The 21,246-nt window shown below is 43.0% G+C and overlaps 1 protein-coding gene across 3 annotated transcripts in view; it reads left to right on the top strand.

Annotated features, from left to right (window-relative positions):
* Nucleotides 1–20,648, top strand: part of LOC148512052 (uncharacterized) — a 34,981-nt gene extending 14,333 nt beyond the window's left edge. For 2 of the 3 annotated variants that reach the window (XM_088482337.1, XM_088482335.1), the window contains 11 exons: nucleotides 7,590–8,042; nucleotides 10,115–10,189; nucleotides 11,794–11,847; nucleotides 12,141–12,212; nucleotides 12,428–12,487; nucleotides 16,436–16,489; nucleotides 16,568–16,633; nucleotides 16,732–16,809; nucleotides 16,902–16,994; nucleotides 18,490–18,552; nucleotides 18,747–20,648. In XM_088482337.1, the coding sequence (XP_088338463.1) occupies nucleotides 7,590–8,042; nucleotides 10,115–10,189; nucleotides 11,794–11,847; nucleotides 12,141–12,212; nucleotides 12,428–12,487; nucleotides 16,436–16,489; nucleotides 16,568–16,633; nucleotides 16,732–16,809; nucleotides 16,902–16,994; nucleotides 18,490–18,552; nucleotides 18,747–19,447 (1,769 nt within the window). In that variant the 3' untranslated portion in view covers nucleotides 19,448–20,648. The remainder of the gene's footprint in view (nucleotides 1–7,589; nucleotides 8,043–10,114; nucleotides 10,190–11,793; nucleotides 11,848–12,140; nucleotides 12,213–12,427; nucleotides 12,488–16,435; nucleotides 16,490–16,567; nucleotides 16,634–16,731; nucleotides 16,810–16,901; nucleotides 16,995–18,489; nucleotides 18,553–18,746) is intronic. The other variant, XM_088482336.1, reaches the window with a different exon arrangement.
* Nucleotides 20,649–21,246: the final 598 nt, after the last annotated feature.

Raw genomic sequence — 21,246 nt, 5'->3', positions numbered from 1 at the left:
GCCTAACCCTATCCTTCTCCCTAGTGCCTATACTTCAGCCTATAGCCTGATCTTATCCTTCCCCCTAGTGCCTAACCCTCTTCCTATAGCCTAACTTTATCCTTCCCCCTAGTGCCTAACCCTCAGCCATATAGCCTAACCTTATCCTTCCCTCTAGTGCCTAGCCCTCTTGCTATAGCCTAACATTAACGTTCCCCCTAGTGCCTAAGCCTCAGCCTATAGCCTAATCTTATTCTTCCCCCTAGTGCATTACCTTTAGCCTATAGCCTAACCTTATCCTTCCCCCTAGTGCCTAACCCTCTTCCTATAGCCTAACCTTATCCTTCCCCCTAGTACACAACTCTTTCTATTGCCTAAGCTTATCCTTCCCCCTAGTGCCTACCCCTCATCCTATAGCCTAACTGTATCCTTCCCCCTAGTGCATAACCCTCAGCCTATAGCCTAACCTTATCCTTCCCCCTAGTGCCTAACCCTCAGCCTATAGCCCAACCTTATCCTTCCCCTAGTGCATAACCCTCTTTCTATAGACTAACCTTATCCTTCCCCCTAGTGCCTAACCCTCCTCCTATAGCCTAACCTTATGCTTCCCCTAGTGCCTAACCCTCCTCCTATAGCCTAACCTTATGCTTCCCCTAGTGCCTAACCCTCAGCCTATAGCCTAACCTTATCCTTCCCCCTAGTGGATAACCCTCAGCCTATAGCCCGACCTTATCCTTCCCCCTAGTGCCTTACCCTTAGCCTATAGCCCAACCTTATCTTTCCCTCTAGTGCCTAACCCTCAGCCTATAGCCTAACCTTATCCTTCCCCTAGTGCCTAACTCTTTTTCTATAGCCTAACCTTATCCTTCCCCCTAGTGCCCAACCCTTTTCCTAAGCCTAACCTTATCCTTCCCCCTAGTGCCTAACCCTAATCCTCTTCCTACAGCCTAACCTTATCCTTACCCCTAGTGCCTAACCCTCAGCTTATAGCCTAACCTTATTTTTCCCCCTAGTGCCTAACCCTCTTCCTATAGCCTAACCTTATCCTTCCCTCTAGTGCCTAACCCTCAGCCTATAGCCTAACCTTATCCTTCCCCCTAGTGCCTAACCCTCAGCCTTTAACCTAACCTTATGCTTCTCTCTAGTGCCTAACCCTCATCCTATAGCCTATCCTTCCCCCTAGTGCCTAACCCTTTTTCTATAGCCTAACCTTATCCCTGCCCCTAGTGCCTAACCCTCTTCCTACAGCCTAACCTTTTCCTTCCTCCTAGTGCCTAACCCTCTTCCTATAGCCTAACCTTACCCTTCCCCCTAGTGCCTAACCCTCAGCCTATAGCCTAACCTTATCCTTCCCCCTAGTGCCTAATCCTCTTCCTACAGCCTAACCTTATCCTTCCCTCTAGTGCAGGGGTCTTCAAACTTGGCCCTCCAGCTGCTGTGGAACTACACATCCCAGCATGCACTGCCACCTTTTTGATATAACAGCATGCTAAAACTATGTGCGGTGCATGCTGGGATGTGTAGTTCCACAGCATCTGGAGGGCCAAGTTTGAAGGCCCCTGCTCTAGTGCCTAACCCTCAGCCTATAGCCTAACCTTATCCTTCCCCCTAGTGCTTAACCCTCAGCCTATATCCTAACCTTATCCTTCCCCCTGGTGCATAACCCTCATCCTATAGCCTAACCTTATCCTTCCCCCTAGTGCCTATCCCTCTTTTTATAGCCTAACATTATCATTCCCCCTAGCGCCTAAGCCTCAGCCTATAGCCTAAACTTATCCTTCCCCCTAGTGCCTAACCCTCAGCCTATAGCCTAACCTTATCCTTCCCTGTAGTGCCTAACCCTCAGCCTATAGCCTAACCTTATCCTTCCCCCTAGTACCTAACCCTCTTCCTATAGCCTAACCATACCCTTCCCCCTAGTGCCTAACCCTATTCCTATAGCCTATCCTTCCCCCTTGTACCTAACCCTTTTTCTATAGCCTAACCATATCCATCCACCTAGAGCCTAACCTTATCCTTCCCCCTAGTTCCCAACCCTTTTCCTAAGCCTAACCTTATCCTTCCCCCTAGTGCCTAACCCTCTTCCTACAGCCTATCCTTATCCTTCCCTCTAGTGCCTAACCCTCTTCCTACAGCCTAACCATATCCTTCCCTCTAGTGCTCAACCCTCTTCCTATAGCCTAACCTTATCCTTCCCCCTAGTGCCTAAGCCTCTTTTTATTGCCTAACCTTATCCTTCCCCCTAGTGCCTAACCCTCTTCCTATAGCCTAACCTTATCCTTCCCCCTAGTGCATAACCCTCATCCTATAGCCTATCCTTATCCTTGCGCCTAGTGCCTAAGCCTCAGCCTATAGCCTAATCTTATTCTTCCCCCTAGTGCCTAACCTTCCCCCTAGTGCATAACCCTCTTCCTATAGCCTAACCATATCCTTCCCCCTAGTGCCTAAACCTCTTCCTACTGCCTAACCTTATCCTTTCCCCTAGTGCCTATACTTCAGCATATAGCCTAACCATACCCTTCCCCCAAGTGCCTAACCCTCTTCCTACTGCCTAACCTTATTCTTCCCCCTAGTGCCCAAACCTTTTCCTATAGCCTAACCTTATCCTTCCCCCTAGTGCCCAACCCTATCCTTCTTCCTAAAGCCTAACCTTATCCTTCCCCCCTAGTGCCCAACCCTATCCTTCTTCCTAAAGCCTAACCTTATCCTTCCCCCTAGTGCCTAACCCTATTCCTATAGCCTACCCTTATCCTTCCCCCTAGTGCATAACCCTCTTCCTATAGCCTAACCATACCCTTCCCCCTAGTGCCTAACACTTCCTATATCCTAACCTTATCCATCCCCCTAGTGCCTAACCTTCACCCTCTTCCTATAACCTACCCCTAGTGCATAACCCCCAGCCTATAGCCTAAACTTATCCTTTCCCCTAGTGCCTAACCTTCAGCTTATAGCCTAACCTTATCCTTCCCCCTAGTGCCTATACCTCAACCTATAGCCTAACCTTATCCTTCCCCCTAGTGCCTAACCCTCATCCTATAGCCTAACCATATCCTTCCCCCTAGTGCATAACCCTCAGCCTATAGCCTAACCTTATCCTTCCCCCTAGTGCCTAACCCTCAGCCTATAGCCCAACCTTATCCTTCCCTCTAGTGCCTAACCCTCCGCCTATAGCCTAACCTTATCCTTCCCTTAGTGCCTAACCCTCAGCCTATAGCCCAATCTTATCCTTCCCTCTAGTGCCTAACCCTCAACCTATAGCCTAACCTTAGCCTTCCCCTAGTGCATAACCCTCTTTCTATAGACTAACCTTATCCTTCCCCCTAGTGCCTAACCCTCATCCTGTAGCCTATCCTTCCCCCTAGTGCCTAACCCTTTTTCTATAGCCTAACCTTATCCATCCCCCTAGAGCCTAACCCTAATCCTCTTCCTATAGCCTAATCTTATCCCTCCCCCTAGTGCCTAACCCTTTTTCTATAGCCTAACCTTATCCTTCCCCCTAGTGCCCAACCCTATCCTTCTTCCTAAAGCCTAACCTTATCCTTCCCCCCTAGTGCCCAACCCTATCCTTCTTCCTAAAGCCTAACCTTATCCTTCTCCCTAGTGCCTAACCCTATTCCTATAGCCTACCCTTATCCTTCCCCCTAGTGCATAACCGTCTTCCTATAGCCTAACCATACCCTTCCCCCTAGTGCCTAACACTCTTCCTATATCCTAACCTTATCCATCCCCCTAGTGCCTAACCTTCACCCTCTTCCTATAACCTACCCCTAGTGCATAACCCCCAGCCTATAGCCTAAACTTATCCTTTCCCCTAGTGCCTAACCTTCAGCTTATAGCCTAACCTTATCCTTCCCCCTAGTGCCTATACCTCAACCTATAGCCTAACCTTATCCTTCCCCCTAGTGCCTATACCTCAACCTATAGCCTAACCTTATCCTTCCCCCTAGTGCCTAACCCTCATCCTATAGCCTAACCATATCCTTCCCCCTAGTGCCTAACCCTCAGCCTATAGCCTAACCTTATCCTTCCCTTAGTGCCTAACCCTCAGCCTATAGCCCAATCTTATCCTTCCCTCTAGTGCCTAACCCTCAGCCTATAGCCTAACCTTATCCTTCCCTTAGTGCCTAACCCTCAGCCTATAGCCCAATCTTATCCTTCCCTCTAGTGCCTAACCCTCAACCTATAGCCTAACCTTAGCCTTCCCCTAGTGCATAACCCTCTTTCTATAGACTAACCTTATCCTTCCCCCTAGTGCCTAACCCTCATCCTGTAGCCTATCCTTACCCCTAGTGCCTAACCCTTCTTCTATAGCCTAACCTTATCCATCCCCCTAGAGCCTAACCCTAATCCTCTTCCTATAGCCTAATCTTATCCCTCCCCCTAGTGCCTAACCCTTTTTCTATAGCCTAACCTTATCCTTCCCCCTAGTGCCTAACCCTCTTCCTACAGCCTAACCTTATTCTTCCCTCTAGTGCCTAACCCTCAGCCTATAGCCTAACCTTATCCTTCCCCCTAGTGCCTAACCCTTAGCCTATAGCCTAACCTTATCCTTCCCCCTAGTGCATAACCCTCATCCTATTGCCTAACCTTATCCTTCCCCCTAGTGCATAACCCTCATCCTATAGCCTAACCTTATCCTTCCCCCTAGTGCCTAACCCTCTTCCTATAGCCTAACCTTATCCTTCCCCCTAGTACCTTACCTTCCTATAGCCTGACCTTATCCTTCCCCCTAGTGCATAACCCTCTTCCTATAGCCTAACCATACCCTTCCCTCTAGTGCCTAACCTTTTTCCTATAGCCTAACTTTATCCTTCCCCCTAGTACCTAACCCTCTTCCTATAGCCTAACCTTATCCTTCCCCCTTGTGCCTAACCCTCAGCCTATAGCCTAACCTTATCCTTCCCCCTAGTGCCTAACCTTATCCTTCCCTCTAGTGCCTAACCCTCTTCCTATAACCTAACCTTATCCTTCCCCCTAGTGCATAACCCTCTTCCTATAGCCTAACCATACCCTTCCCCCTAGTGCCTAACCCTATTCCTACGGCCTAACCTCATCCTTTCCCCTAGTGCCTATACTTCAGCATATAGCCTAACCATACCCTTCCCCCAAGTGCCTAACCCTCTTCCTACTGCCTAACCTTATTCTTCCCCCTAGTGCCCAAACCTTTTCCTATAGCCTAACCTTATCCTTTCCCCTAGTGCCCAACCCTATCCTTCTTCCTAAAGCCTAACCTTATCCTTCCCCCCTAGTGCCCAACCCTATCCTTCTTCCTAAAGCCTAACCGTATCCTTCCCCCTAGTGCCTAACCCTATTCCTATAGCCTACCCTTATCCTTTCCCCTAGTGCATAACCCTCTTCCTATAGCCTAACCATAGCCTTTCCCCCTAGTGCATAACCCACTTCCTATAGCCTACCCATATCCTTCCCCCTAGTGCCTAACACTCTTCCTATACCCTAACCTTATCCATCCCCCTAGTGCCTAACCTTCATCCTCTTCCTATAACCTACCCCTAGTGCATAACCCCCAGCCTATAGCCTAAACTTATCCTTTCCCCTAGTGCCTAACCTTCAGCTTATAGCCTAACCTTATCCTTCCCCCTAGTGCATAACGCTCTTCCTATAGCCTAGTCTTATACATCCCCCAGTGCCTAACCCTCAGCCTATAGCCTAGTCTTATACATCCCCTAGTGCATAACCCCCAGCCTATAGCCTAACCGTATCCTTCCCCCTAGTGCCTATACTTCATCCTATAGCCTAACCTTATCCTTCCTATAGCCTTTTCTCTCGCCCTAGTGCCTAACCCTCCTCTCTTGCAACCTTACCGTAACCCTCTCGCTAGTGCCCTGCTCTTCCCTCCCCCTAGTGTCTATCTCTCCCCTCCCGTAGCCTAACCCTAACCTCCTCTCCTCCTAGTCTTATCCCTCACCTCTCGTAGCCTACCATAAGCTCCCTCCCGTAGCGTAACCCTAAACTTCCCCCTTCTAGTGCCTAAGCCTAATCCTAACCTCTCCTCCCGTAGCCTAACTTTCCCTTTCCATAGCCTAACCATAAAACTCCCACTAGTGCTTAACCCTCACCTCCTGTAGCCTAACTCTAACGTCCCCTACTGTAGCCAAGCTCTCCCCTTCCATAGCCTAACCTTCTCCTGCCACGGCCTAACCCTCCCATTCCCTTAGTGCCTAATCTCCCCTCCGGTAGCTTAACCCTAAAACAACTCCTAGTGCCACAGCCAAACCCTCTGTTCCTTCCGTTTAATGGCGATAGTTCACATGTCGAAATTCTGCAGATTTGTACAGGTATATACGTGGCTTAGTGGGTCTAGTATTTTGTCCACGTTTGGCAATTAGGTTTCATTTGGCAGGGGGAGCTGTCTGTAGGGGGATGGAGAGTGCGTCTGATCGGGAACTTTCCGCCTTAGCGAGTGGCTGCAGGGCCTACGTTCCCTCCTGCAGAAGGCCTAGAACCCTACACTAGCTTAGGGATAGTAGAGGTCCGGGCTTGGCCTATGTTTTTATCGAGAAGAATGTCCTCACTCGTCTTTGCTGCAGTCCTGCCAAACAGCCCCCTCTCGGGGCGTCTGGTTCCGTGAGCCCGGCGTCTCTTTTGTGTATTTTTGTACCAAGAATGTGTCTAAATGTCAATGCGATGCGACTAGGACGCATCAGGAGACTGTGCTGATTACTTTGATATGTGACACTTGTATATTTGTATTTGACTCTCAATCAGCGATACGATGCAGCGGGCGTAGCTTTTTTTTTTTCTACACCAAGTTCCGTTTACAGTCTCAGTAGCACACTACAAGTGTCACATATCAAATTAGTCAGCACAGTCTCCTGGTGCGTCCTAGTCACATCACATTGTGACTTAGATGCATTTTCGGCAAAAACGACACCCAACGCAAGCAGTTCTGCACGGGACCTGACAGCTCACTCACACCAGGCATTGGTATTGAGGCTAGTTGAGCGAGGACACATCTGTACTATAGTAGGGTGGCAGTTGGGATGCCGACGGTCCAAATGCCGACCGTCGGCATCCCGACTGTCTAATCCTGGCAGGGGTCTAATGAGAGGCGTCGAAGTCCCGAAGCCTGTCATTTTACCTACGCCGGGAGCCCGACGCCCGGTATACCAATCGAAGGTAATTCGGGTGGCGGGCACGGACAGCCGGGGGGAACTTAGGCTTAGGGTATTTCATACCGCTTCCCTATAGTAGCATTTGGCTAAATAACATTGATATGGCACTTAACTCATGTACTAAAACTCCCTCTCTTACTAAGGCCAAGGCATCCGATAGAGGAGTGGTTCCCTTAGGACCGCACACAGGTCACGTTTTCCAGGTCACCCAGCAGGTGCACAGGTGTGTTCATTACTCACTGACACATTTTAAAAGATCAACAGGTGGAGCTAATTATTTCACTTGTGATTCTGTAAGGAGACCTGGAAAACATGCACTGTTTGGGGTCCTGAGGACCGAGTTTGAGAACCTATGCGATAGAGGCTACAGTTGCCTTCAGGTGTATTTGTAATTTTAGGAAAAAACTTATTTCATTGCGTATATGATTTAAAAAGGTATTATTTACGATAGTTTTTTTTTAATTGATGTATTTTAAGGAGGCCCTACATTCAGGAAACTAAACCTGCATGAGATCGAAGATGACGGCGACGATGGCGAGGCCGAGGAGGGCAGCAGCACGTCCAGAGCCCCGAGGTTTTCAGAGGAAGAGAACGAGCTCCTGGTTGAAGGGGTGCTGCACAATTACGAGGTGCTGCTGGGCAGTCTGTCCCAGCAGACCTCCCACAAGGCCAAAACCGCCATCTGGAAGGAAATAGCCAGCGCCGTCTCCACCCAGGGGGTCCAGCCGCGGTCCATAGAAATCTGCAAGAAAAGATATCGGGACTGCAAGCGCATCACGAAAAATAAGATGGGGCGGATCGACAAGCACGCCAAGGACACGGGGGGAGAACTGCGGCTCATCTTCAAGACGTGGGAAGAAAAGATCCGGTGGCATCTAACTCCCGGAGGGGAAGGGGTCGCGGACACATCGTTCAACCTAACATCACAAGGTGAGATGATAAAGCTGCATATGTGGTGTATTTGTTAAATCTGTAATTAAATTATTATTATAAGTTCTTATTTTCAAGATGGATCATTCCTGGATGGAGCCTGAAGTAAATCAAAGTCCTTTATTGAGATGGAATCTAGTGATATCTTTTGTGGTTCTTCGTTAAAAACTAGGGAACTAGAAGTTGATCTCATCCAAAGCAAGGAGTGGACTTTCCCCAAATCCCGGATTCTCTCTGTCCAAAAGCTCCCAGACAAATTAGGCCACAAGGCCACCAAAATATTTATTCAGAATTTAATTATTCACTCACAAAGCAACTGTTTAGGTGTTTCTTACATAAAACAGATAATGTGATCAATCCGTGGTCAAGTAGGTTATTACATCAACTGTTAAACCCTATAGTTGGAAGGTTCACAATGGCGGACACCGACCTCTTAACAGATGGACTACTGTAGTAACCCAACACGTTTCGTCCTTAAAAGGACTTCCTCAGTGGTATGTCTTATTAATAAAAGAATGGGTGCCTAAGCAAACGGTGCGAGATAAACATTTTCACAGAGATAATTTGTTGAAATATAAACCTTTAAAATACATACCACAATTATAGTGTACAATTGAACTGAAATGGATCACAGTTTAAAACCAGATGTATATCCGCTTCTTGTAGTAGAATAGGAACACAGATTTCAGTTTGTAACTGGAAGCGAAGTCCCGGAAAAAATGACCTACAACAAATAATCTATATAAAATCAACAGCTAAAATACGGCTATATATAGGCCCTTTCTCATATCCGGAATGAAAATTTAAAAACAGGGTTTAACAAAGGAACTTAATACTGATAGTCAATTAAGTAACTACTTCAGAGAGTATAATAATTATATAATCCAAGCTAATTAGCAGGAAGCCAATTCAGACCAAAGGAACTTAATTCTATTGCTCACAAAAATGATCATATAACAAAGCCCTATAAACCAAGTGTATTAGCAGAGTATATTAGTTCAAACTAACGAGTCTTAAGCTTATTACCAATATGGAATTGTATTAGATACTACTTCCTCAATGGGATTGATTACTCCATTTAGTATCACAGAGTACAAGAAAAAAAAGAAAAGAATGTTTTTGTTTTCCCTTGTATTTGGCTAACTGACATATAAAATTACTAGGATGTGCAGGCTCGGATTAGTTCGAATTTTCCCGGCAAATTCAGATTTTTCCCGCCAAAAATCGGGTCTCAGAAAGAGGTAAAACATCATCTTTCATGGACAAACATCATCTTTCATGGACTTTTGTCCAGGAATAATGATGTTTGTCCATGAAAGATGACGTTTTGCCTCTTTCTGAGACCCGATTTTTGGCGGGAAAAATCCTAACTAATCCAAGCCTGCACATCCCTAAAAATTACAGCCATTAAAAACAAAGTACATATACAGAATGATTATTAGCCATAATCCATATGGAGAATCAAGGAGCATGTTACTTACTGTGAATTAAAAGTAGTGTAGCCTGAAGCTAATACCTCCGTGACTGCACCTGCCTTATAATCCCACCCTAGGGGTGGCGTCATTTCCTCCAATCAACTTTAAGTAAGATTACAATAAACGTCTATTACGGACTGTCCCTAACTCACTTCTACTGCTCCACAATCTTTATGAGGGGTCTCAATATAAGTTAAGTGAGAAACGGACTTGTTCACTTACTGTCCATAAATACTGATGTTTCCGGGTTTAGGAATCTAATCTACTCCCGCCGTCCATGTGTCCCATGTCTGTACTAATTGGTCGTTTATATGAGTTCCGAACACGGAGATACTATTACCTCTGTATAGCTGGTTGCTAGGCTCCGGAATGTAAACAACCAATTAGTACAGACATGGGACACATGGATGGCGGGAGGAGATTAGATTCCTAAACCCGGAAATTATACTTATAATATATCATTACCAGAGGTTAATCAACGAAGGTGTATTCTTCTTTATAATCAGTTCAGCGCCCTCTCCTACTGTATTTTTCATATTATATACACATATAACAGTATTTGCCTTAATTATATTTTAATACTTTATATTTAAATAGAACGTGCATCTACTCGACAGTCTGATTTACAGAGGAAGAGGGCAGCACCCAAAGAAGTACAAAGAAAGAAAGAAGGTAATATCACTCATATTAAAATTTGATTATACCTTATCTCATGCTCCATGGTAAGGCGACATGAATTATCTGAGTATGAACGGATCATGACAAGTGGGTGCCCGACGGATGGGACATTCCATTTCCGAAGTTGTGCAGACATTCAACATTCCTCAGTCTACGGTGTCACGTGTGTACCGGGAATACCTCATGGAAGACATTACCACCCACTATGCACAGCGCAGTCGCCCACCACAGGTGCTTAGTGATCGTGACCAGTGGTGTCTGACCGGAATTGTCCGTTGTAACAGACAAGCGACAGTGGCTCAGATCACATCTACTTTCAACGCAGGAGGCACCAGACACATATCTAGGTCGGTGCAGCGTTCTTTAGCTTCTATGGGATGTGGGAGCAGAAGACCCACCAGAGCGACCATTAACACTATGACACTGGACACAGCGCCTCACCTGGGCTTGTGACATCGCTAATTGGACATTGGTAGACTGGCAACATGTGGCATGGTCCGATGAGTCCACGGTTCCAGTTTTTTCAGGCTGATGGCAGGGTTCGGGTGTGGCGCATACCCCATTTGGCCATGGACCCAAGTTGTCAACAAGGCACCGTACAGTCTGGTGGTGGTCCCATAATAGTGTGAGGCGTGTTCACATAGCATGGGTTGGCTGGTTCGCCTGAACACGTCATTGACCGGTAACCGCTACGTTGCATTGCTTGATGACCATTTGCAGCACTTTATGGACTTCATGGAAGTCCATTATCCTGCTGGAATATTCCAGCAGGATAATGCACCATGTCATCAGTCCCAAGTTGTCCAAATTTGGTTCAAGGAGCATTCTGGAGAGTGCTGATGAATGGTGTGGCCACCACGTTTGCCTGATATGAACCCAATCGACCGTTTATGGGACATAGTGGAGAGGTCCATTTGCATCCAAGACCCTGCACCTACAAATATCAGCGAGCTGCGGGAAGCTATCCAGATGGAATGGGACAGCAACTCTCCGGAGGTCTTCCTTCTGGATGTAGAAACGATACCTAGTCAAGTTGCTGCACTTCGCCGGGCTAAAGGGGGTCCTACAGAAAAGTGCCAAAAGTCATCCATCCCATGACTTTTGACACTTTTGATATAAATCTTTATTTAAATCTGCATTACTTAAAGTGGTTGAAGTTTTAAACAACGGGTGTTGTTATAACTATATTGCACCTTTACTATAGTTAACTCGACTTTTTTTTTTTTACCTATTATGAGTTGGACTCACAAACTGTCCTTGACAGAACACCCAAACCACTTGGTCTCTGTATGAGCTAAGAACAAGTCACAATGTGTTTGTTATGCTTGGTGGGCACATTCCCATAACTGTAGTATAGTAACACTATTATGTCTATCCCTAAATACTGCTGTAGTGAAGGGTGTAAAAAAAAAAAAAAAAAAAGCAACATTGTAAAGAAATTCCGATGACAAATCTGCAAAATATTTATTACATTAAATATCCTTTACATAATGAGTAGTTATTATTATGTCTGCATTATTCAAAAATTATATAGATTTTTATTTACACTTTCTGAAAAAAAAAGGTTAACATTTTTTTATAATTAACTTCTACCCAAGGATCCAATCTCCCTTCTACCTCCGCATCCACCAGCATCACCGTGGTGATTGGAGGTAAGAACTTACTTTTACAGTTTCTCTATTATTAATATTTTAAATATTTATTCCAATCTACTTTAAACTGCTAATTTCTATATAAATATACTGTATGTATATATATATATATATATATATATATATATAATTAATAATAATAGTAAAAGCATCAAATTGCACATGCTTTGCATTTTTTTGTTGGCAATACACAATCACAAAATTCTATGTGAGAATCTTACCTGTACTGAAGGTAATAATGCCATCAGAAATAACATACAATAATAAAAAAATGTTTCAAATGTTTTTTTAAGAAGAACAACGGAGTGGAAGATTGCAGTGCTCATCAGGGAGAGCAGGAACTTCATATTCTTCATATTCTGAAGGTATTTATCATTGCAAAACTATTAAACACTTATTAAATATATTAAACACTTTTTATTTTATTTTTTTTAAATAAAGGGGCCTTGTGTCCATGAAATGAGGAGTGTGTCCACATCTGTATCAGTATCGGGGAATTGTTAAGATATTTTATTACAGAACATTATTAGTAGATTTAAAAAAAAAATTAAATTAGGAAATTAAATTGTGTTTTTATAAGGTCAAAGAAAAGCAAAAGAAGGTGGAGTTGCAGTTCATACTAAGACAAGGCCTATGCAAGGTAATTATTAAATCATTTTAAATTAAAGAGTAATGATATTAAATACAAGAGAATGTAGTTGTTATCATTCCAGGAAATAAACATTTAAGGCCAGACATGAACATATAGAATACAGGTTGAGTCTCCCATATCCAAATATTCCGAAATCCGGAATATTTTTAGCATGACTGAGATAGTGAAAACTTTGATTTTTGATGGTTCAATGTACACAAGCTTTGTTTAAGTCACAAAATTATTAAATATAAAGTATAAAATGACCTATAATGTATAAGGTGTATATGACACATATATTAATTTCATGTATGTACACAAACTTTGCTTGAGCCAAAAAATGATTGAAAATATTGTATAAAATGACCTGCAGGCTGTGTGAATAAGGTGTATATAAATCATAAATGAATTCTGTGTTTAGATGTGGGCCCTATTTCTAAAACATTTCAATATGGTATGCAAATATTCCAAAATACGGAATATTCCGATATCCAAAATACCCCTGGTCCCAAGCATTTTGGATATGGGAGACTCAACCTGTACTGGTTCGACAAATTATACAGTTAAAAAATAAAAATGAAATAATGTAGTAAATTAAATTGTAGGTAATGTATGCAGAGCAAAGCTGTGACATTAAATATTAATATTTATCACTTTATATATATATATATAATATGTAGCAAAGAAAGTGTCACTCTTCGGGCTTATCAATAAGACAAATACTAAGGTCTCAAGGTCAACGTTTCGAGTTTTAATCCAAATTCGTCATCAGGACATAACCTGACCTGAGTGAGCACCACTATATATACATACATCACAGCAACATACATTTTATTTATTCCAGAAACAATTGGGCATGTCTTAGAGAAGAGGTTGCATGTTCTTAAAGGTCAACAAGGTATAAAAATAATTTAAGGCTATATATACATATATATATGCAAACATTGTTTATGTGCATTTTTACGTTCTAGGTTGGACATTACAGTCATCTTCTGTACTTGTACATTTACACGACTTTATGGGGGAAACCCCCCATAAATATTGCTTTTAAATATGAAAGATCCATGAACGCGTTTCGATCAGCATAACCTCTTCACTTCCTCCCAAAATAAGAATTTCAACTTTATACTTAAAAAAAAAAAAAAAAAAAACACCTCTCACTTTCACAACCTATACAGATATTTGACATGGTGTACCAGGCAAATCCTCTATAAATCCTTCACTTGTGTAGACTTGTTGACATGTCACTTTCAAATTATTATTATTATTTTGTTTGACCAAAGTCTTCAGTGTCTTCATATTTACTCCCACATTGTAAGCTTTCACCCTTGGTGTTGCCATAATCTCTGTCTTACAGCCTCTACTTCTACACTTGATCCGATGGATAGGCCATTCGCTCCTTATGATCCAATGTCAAGAATAAGTCTACCTCTACAACTTTTTAATGACTTGTCTTGACCTCTTGCCGCCTAGCTTATCTCGTATCAACTGAAGCTTAAGCATTCTCTCCTAAACGTAACTTCTTTTTAAAATAATGTCGACATTTTCCCCGATAAATATCCTCTTTTTCCTCCTCCCAGCAAACATTGCCACTCCTTTCTCTATTTTTTTCTGTAGATATGTGTTCTCCACGGTATCCTTTCTTTCTTGCCAAACAATCAATTTCTATACCAATATAATGTAAACTGCTAAAGGGACCCGGCATATGGGTCCCTTTAGCCTGCACGTAGACCCACTCTGCTCTGTCCCACCCTTCTCTCTGCTCCCCTTCCCCCACTCCTTCTTCCAGTGTTCCCGGTGGTGCTGGGTTAGAGTCTGCCCCGTTTCCTTAGCAGTGTTAGCCGTTGTGCGTGTGCATTTTGGAGACGGGACAGACCTGAACAGATTTACTATATAGATTATCTCTGGAATATTTCCAGATATCATTACAATAGTTAACTTAAAAAAAAAAAAATTCTTAATCACCTTCTTGTCCAATCTCACCTTCATTATTGTAATATAGTTCACAGTATTCGAACCATCTCACGTTTATTCACAAATTGAAATTTTTTATATTTACTTTTTTTCTATTTTGCCTTTCCACATCTTTGTGTCCCACTTCTGCCAACTGATAGTCTGCGCCTCCATCACCCTCATCATGATATTATTTTCTTAAACCTTCTACGACCTCACCCCACTGTTCATCTCCATACAATAATAACCTCATTGGCAGCAAATTAAAGCCACCACTTTTAGTCCACCTGGATGACCTTTTTATAATGGACATTGGTGATTTCAGTAGAAGCTCTTCTGTGGCTCAAAGTAATTCCTCTGATGAAACCCATGGCGTTATAGCGGAGAAACGCGTAAGGACCAAGAATTTCACACAGCTTCTGGTAAATTGGTTACAACAACCTGAACAGGAATCTGAGCGGTTGATGCTTAAAACATTGTAGCAGGACTGCAACTAAATAATGCACTATGCATCGTATACCTTACCTCCACTTTCTATATCCGTCTGTGATTTCGCTATTATTACTTTGAAAAAGGAGTTATTTGCTTTACCAAACTCTGTAGTAACTCTTCATCAACGACACTAATGCACCTTTGAACATGTAACGGTCGCTGTATCACCGGGATAAAGGGACGTTCTGTTCTGGATTTAATTGGGACAAGGTGGATTAATACACTACTACTTAAACATCTCTTCTGTGGTATTTCTTGAGGTTCTAATAATCAGAGGATTTAATGGGATCTATGTATTAAGCCTTGGGGAGAAATAGAGTGGACGAAGATAAAGTCTCAACCAATCAGCTTCTGTCATTTTTAAAAAACAGCCTTTAAAGTGACAGAAGCTGGTTGGTTGGTACTTTTTCTCTATTCACTTTGTCTCTCTCCTTGGAGTAGTACATCTACCCTAACGTGATCTGTTGCCTATTAATACTAATGTTGTGAATGTTTTTAATTTAATTTAGCCATTTTAAAACGTGAGGTTTGGCAATCTGGGCTCTATCTGTGCCATGTTGGTATATTTAGTGAAGTGTATATGAATTAATAAATATGTTCTTAGCTTGTATGCCTATATCCATTGGGAACATTCATGTCATATTTCATTAAGATGTATAATCACTTTGTAAGAAGGGAAGTGGTTTTCAAGTATATCGCAGTTTTGTTATTAGCAATTTATAGTTTTTAATTTTTTTTTATTGTTAAGAGAGCTGCTAGAGAACATAAAATTAGTGAATATAGACACAAAATATGTATTCTATGGGCTCGATCCAATTAGGTGTGAGTTTGTTTCATGAAACTCACACACTTTGCACTAATGTTCTCTCCAGAGAAACGTGCATTCCAATTAGAAATGCCAATTCACGCTACTCGTGATGAGGTGCACATTTTCTATAAATTTCGACTTGGGAGAAGAGCATTAAAAAGTGTGCAAACCTTAATGGACCCCAAAAAAGTGGCTGCTTCCATTGCAGGACCATATAGAAGGCTCTTTAAAGGCCATAACGACAGTACTGGATGTTTTTAAAATGGGTGATTTTTTTAAAACAGTAAAAAAATTATTAAATGGAAACTTTTCTTTTAAGTACAAATGAATAAAATGAAAACTGCAAAAAAAAGTATTAAAAAGATGATTTGGGGGTAATTTGAGGCGACTACATTTTATTAAAAATATGGAAAAATAATAAAAAAGCAATTAGTGTTCGTTTCAATAAATAATTATTCAATTCAATTTGGAGTGCATAAACTAACAAGTAGATTTTTGGGTAATTTTAGGCATTTTTTACACCCAAAACTAACATGTAATTACTGGCCATATTAAGCTAAACAAAAAATAAGAAGTACCTAATTAGGAGGGGGGTGTTCAAGGGTATTGGAATGCAACTGGAATTTGCGGTGCGAGTTTGGCATGAAAAATTAAAACCCTGTAACTTTAGCACATAATAATGATGTTGTTTGATTTTTAACAAGCTTCGGGTAGTGACGTGCCGTCAGCTGAAGCCAAGAAACCGATGAAAAGAAAAGGTAAAAAAAAGACAAGTTTAAAAAACACAACAGATCAACAATGCAATTATATTATAATATCAATGTTGTTTTAAATAGGCCCTGATGAAAAGGAAATTTCCAAAAGACGTCCCATCGACGAAGAGGCGCCTGCCGTAGAAGAACGTGAGATCAATATATTATTGTTTATTTTATATTAAACCAGATTGTTTCAAACTGCAAAGAAATTAGCATATGTAAATATATTAATTATGATATTCTAGAAAGTGGCAGAGCAATCAGACACGTTGAAGAAGTAGAACGATCGGGAAATACATCTACTCAAGCGTTTTCTCCGATGGGTAATAAAAATGAGCAAATGTACTTTGAACCAAATAAATATGTTATAAGAAGCTAAAAAAAAAAAAATTCTCATCATAATTATTGTTTTTAGTTACAGACACATTGGATATTGCGCGCACATCCACCACAACGTTCAACATTGAAGATCTTTTTGGAATCCAAAACCTTCCAGAGGAAGAAAGTGGTAAAAAATTGTGGCCATGAACAGCGAGTACTCGGCAGTCTATTCTCCTACACGGAAGAATCACCTGGATTCATTAGTGTTCATTCTAGCACCCTGCATCTGTCACAGCACGTGCAGTTCCTCCTGGTGTGTCGCTCTCTGCTCTGGTGCTTCTAGCACACTCTGGTCTGTATCTCAGCAGTTTGTTGCATCAGCTGAGTGTGCCAGAAGCACCAGAACAGAGAACACCCCCCCCCCCCCGCCAAGCAGAAAAAAGGAACTTCACGGGTTGTGATAGGTGCAAGGTGCTAGAATGGACTCTGGGCCTGATTCAGAGCGCTCGCAAGCGGCTCGATGTTTGGCCACTGCGCATGTGCCGCGTCCGGCGTGTGCGCATGCGCGAGCCCCACCGAGCGACTGAACTTCAGTCGCTGCGGGGCTCACTACAAGACGGTGCCCAGCTGTCGATGGTGAGTGACAGCTCGCCCAGTTTTGTAGGCGGGTAGGGGGGTGTCTGCACAAACACAGGCGTTCCCGGGAGGCCCTACTGACATCACTAGTGGACTTCCTGCTCTATTAGAGCAGGGAGTCCACTCGGGCTTGCGTAAGCCGAGACCCTACCCAAGGGTCTCGTCGCAAGCCCGATGGTCGTGATAATCGCGACGGTCTCCAGCTCGCTCGCACAAGCTGTGGGTGGAAACCCACAGCTTTGCGAGCAGCCTGGACACACGCACACAAAAAAAAAAACGCCCACAGACCCTGCGAGCTGCCTGCGGAAGCGAGCGGGTCTGAATCAGGGCCACTAATCATAAATTGGCGCAAAAAATATTTTGTTTTTCGTAGGTGGAAATGGCGCTGTCTTCACTGAAGATTTCTTCCTAAACTTCCTCAATTTTGTTAAATTATATACAATAAAAAACTAATAAACACAGTAGGAAACTTGTTACACAAGACCGATGCTGGCTTCTCCAGTGCCACAAAACTTAGGCAACACACCTCCATTTTTATGCAATGCTCCCCAAATGGCGACTTAGTGCGACCGACTTCCCAGCTGTATCGAGGAATGTGCGCACCGGATTTAAAGGGACCTTCATAGTTACATCTTTCCTCCTTGAGTAATATGTTTTGCACTATGTATATATTTGTTGTTTATTTTATGTAACTGAAGTTAGACCATCTTTACTGAAGAATGCACCATTTTCACCTACAAAATGAACACCTCTTTGGTGTTCATTCTAGCACCCTGCACCTGTCACAACGCGGTGCAGTCCCGTTTTTGCTGCCTGGGGTGTCGCTCTATGCTCTGGTGCTTCTAGCACACTCCTGTCTGTATCTCAGCAGCTTGTTGCATCAACTGAGTGTGCTAGAAGCACCAGAGCAGAGGGGGACACCACAGGCAGGAAACAGGAACTGCACGGGTTGTGACAATTGCAGGGTGCTAGAATGAACACTTAACTCTTATAGAACCATTTATGTCAGTAGGAAATCGCTAAGATTTGTAAACTCTTTTCTTTAGATCCGTCCGAGACTGAAGTTGCAACCACTGCAGTTTCCCCAGCACAGAGTTCAAGCAAAACAGGTAATACTAGAATTAACTGTAAATCCCCCACCTCCCCCCAAAAAATAGATCTTTAAAAAAATGTTTAGGTAAAAAATGGACACAACGCTGTGTAAATTTCCACTGTTGGTGCAGTCTTTTTTTTTTCTCCAAATCTTCATATGTAAGAACCTCTTCTTCAGATGGTCGTGTTACATGACATGTTTCACCTACAGGTACGACTCATCCGCGTCAAGCAAGTTTGCCGGTAGAAGATCTTCCAAAAGATCCTCCTCAACTTGATGTGATCACCAATTTTACGAGAGATATGGATAAGAGGCATGAAATTCACAAGCAGAGAACGGAGGCCAGCATACAAGCAATTTCCGACGCCGTTGGCCATCTATCTAACCACATGTCAGTCAGCGTTGATCGCCTTTCCAGCCAAATGTCAGAATCGATTGATCGTTTATCTGCACAGAGGCCAGCGGGGAGGGAAAGAAGAATGGAAAGTGATAACAACCTGATTGCGCTTTTTGAACGCATAGCTGCAACTCAGGAGCGCATAGCTGCAAGCCAAGATATGATGACCTCATACCAAATGAGAATGGCACGCACTCAAGAGCAAATGTCAGCGAGCCTCCAACAAGTTGCTTCAAGTTGCCAGCTCATCACGACACATCTCCAAGTTATAGCAGATGACATAAGGACCAGAGGAAACTTGTCGGTGACCATACCCGGTTCCATGTCTCCACAAATTTCCAGACCTCTGTCAGAAGGAAGAGGAGAAGAACGAGATGACTCAAGACAGTCAGCATCTGCCGAGCCAACAGTGCCGTCAACAAGCGCTAGACCAGAAACACCAATGCCAGAACAAAGAAGACATTTACCCGATGAGCCGACGAGCAAGAATATGTCTTCCATTCACAAACAATGAGTTTATTCCATTTCATTATATATTCAGATGTAATTCCTTGATGCCCATGGTCCCCATAGGTGTTAGACATATTGGATGAGGACAAGATGTCAGTAAGATTTCACAATATTACTGAACATGTAGCTGATCCTTCCCATATATAGATATATTTTGTTTTCTAAATTGATAGATAAGAGGCAAATGTTACACTTTTAATTGTATGACACAACAGGACTTTGCCAGAAATGTTCTCAAGAACTGTGGATAATCACTCTCTTACGTATCCGGTCAGTACCAGAATGAAGGAACTGTGGATGATTTCGGCATCACAGTGAGATTGACGTGACCTTCCTCACTTGTTCTCGTTGGATGTGTCTGTCGCCCAGTTACTTCGTGTCAAGTTCTCATCGATTGTCTCCCCGTGTGGGGGAGTAATATCGGACAGTCTGACGGCCATTATTATTGACATCTAAAGTTGGGCGGACTGATTAGTCGCATGTGTTTGAATGATCACCCTGTTGTGAGTGGCCACGATTTCTTAGGATCTGTTTATGAATAAGATAGGATATATACGGGACATATTAAGCCTGATCCTCAGTTGCACGCAAGTCCAAAAGTGGACGCATCTGGCGATTTGTAGGAAACTGCTCGGGCACTTGGAGGGAGGCTGCGTGCATGGCCAGTAATACCTGTCCGTGGTATGGACATTTCTGGGAGTCAGTGGGACACATGCAAGAGATCCGTTTCGTGGAGGTGTCATGGGTATGTTGTGGGCATGCAGCCAGAGCTCCGTGCTATTATGAGGCGTGCCATGACAGAGGAGCGCCAGTGTCAGACGGATATCCTGCACCCAGCATGGGGTAGGGGGGTTAGTGGCGATTCTAATGACGGTTGCGGCTTTTGTTGGAAAAACACTGGGTAGTGCGGCTATACGCATGAGGCAGTACGGATACTCAGATTAGCTTAAAGTAGCAGGTCTGGCTGCTGTGGGCTTCTGCACTTGCAGAGGCTTTTGTGTGCGACTCAGGACTAGACCATAGGTAAGCTATATTCCCATTTAAGATTGAGATCTTTTTTTTTTTTCTATCTATAATCTGTTTGCTAATACTGTGTATATGTTTGTTCACTGGACCACGGGAGTCTGTATGCTTATTTTTTTTTTTATAAATTTATAGATTTGTCAAATTAATAATTGATGAGTAAAAGGTTTTTTTTAAATATGCATGGTTGTCACATTTTTTATTTTTCCAAAATCACCTAGTAAAGCGCACAAGCACTCATTGTCTTCTCCTCACATGTCTACATACTGACACACTTGTATAAGAGATGTGTGGTAATGAAAGGAGATATATAGGGACCAGGTTTTGAAGTATTTTATCATAAATGTTAAGGACCACACAAAAAGTTTTTAAAATTCTGCAATCGATTTTTAGAACAGGTAAAACAAATCTGAGGGCAGATCTCTAACAAAGTAGTGCCACAACAAAACGAGAGGAAATGCGGAGACTTTGTAGTGCCACAACAAAACGAGAGGAAATGCGGAGACTTTGTAGTGCCACAATAAAACGAGAGGTAATGGGGAGCACAAAAATATACTTTTTGGAAAGTGCAAAGTAAAAGAAACTAAATAATTCAGCAGCTATTGCCCTAGATTCCCAAAAGCCATATCGATGTCTGTTGGATAAAATATATTGGGGGGAATTCAATTAGATACAGGAATCCCTGCAGGGTTTTAGCTCCAGGTTATTCATTTACTGCCTGCTGTAAACCCGCGAGTAGACCCGAGGGTCGCACCCTCCTGAGCTGTGTTCAGAAATCTC

The sequence above is a fragment of the Taudactylus pleione genome, unplaced genomic scaffold (genome assembly GCF_031769625.1).
Source record: "Taudactylus pleione unplaced genomic scaffold, aTauple2 ptg000285l, whole genome shotgun sequence".
Taxonomy (NCBI): Eukaryota; Metazoa; Chordata; class Amphibia; order Anura; family Myobatrachidae; genus Taudactylus; species Taudactylus pleione.
The sequence above is the reverse complement of the archived record's forward strand: the minus strand, read 5'-3'. Positions and strand labels throughout refer to the sequence as shown.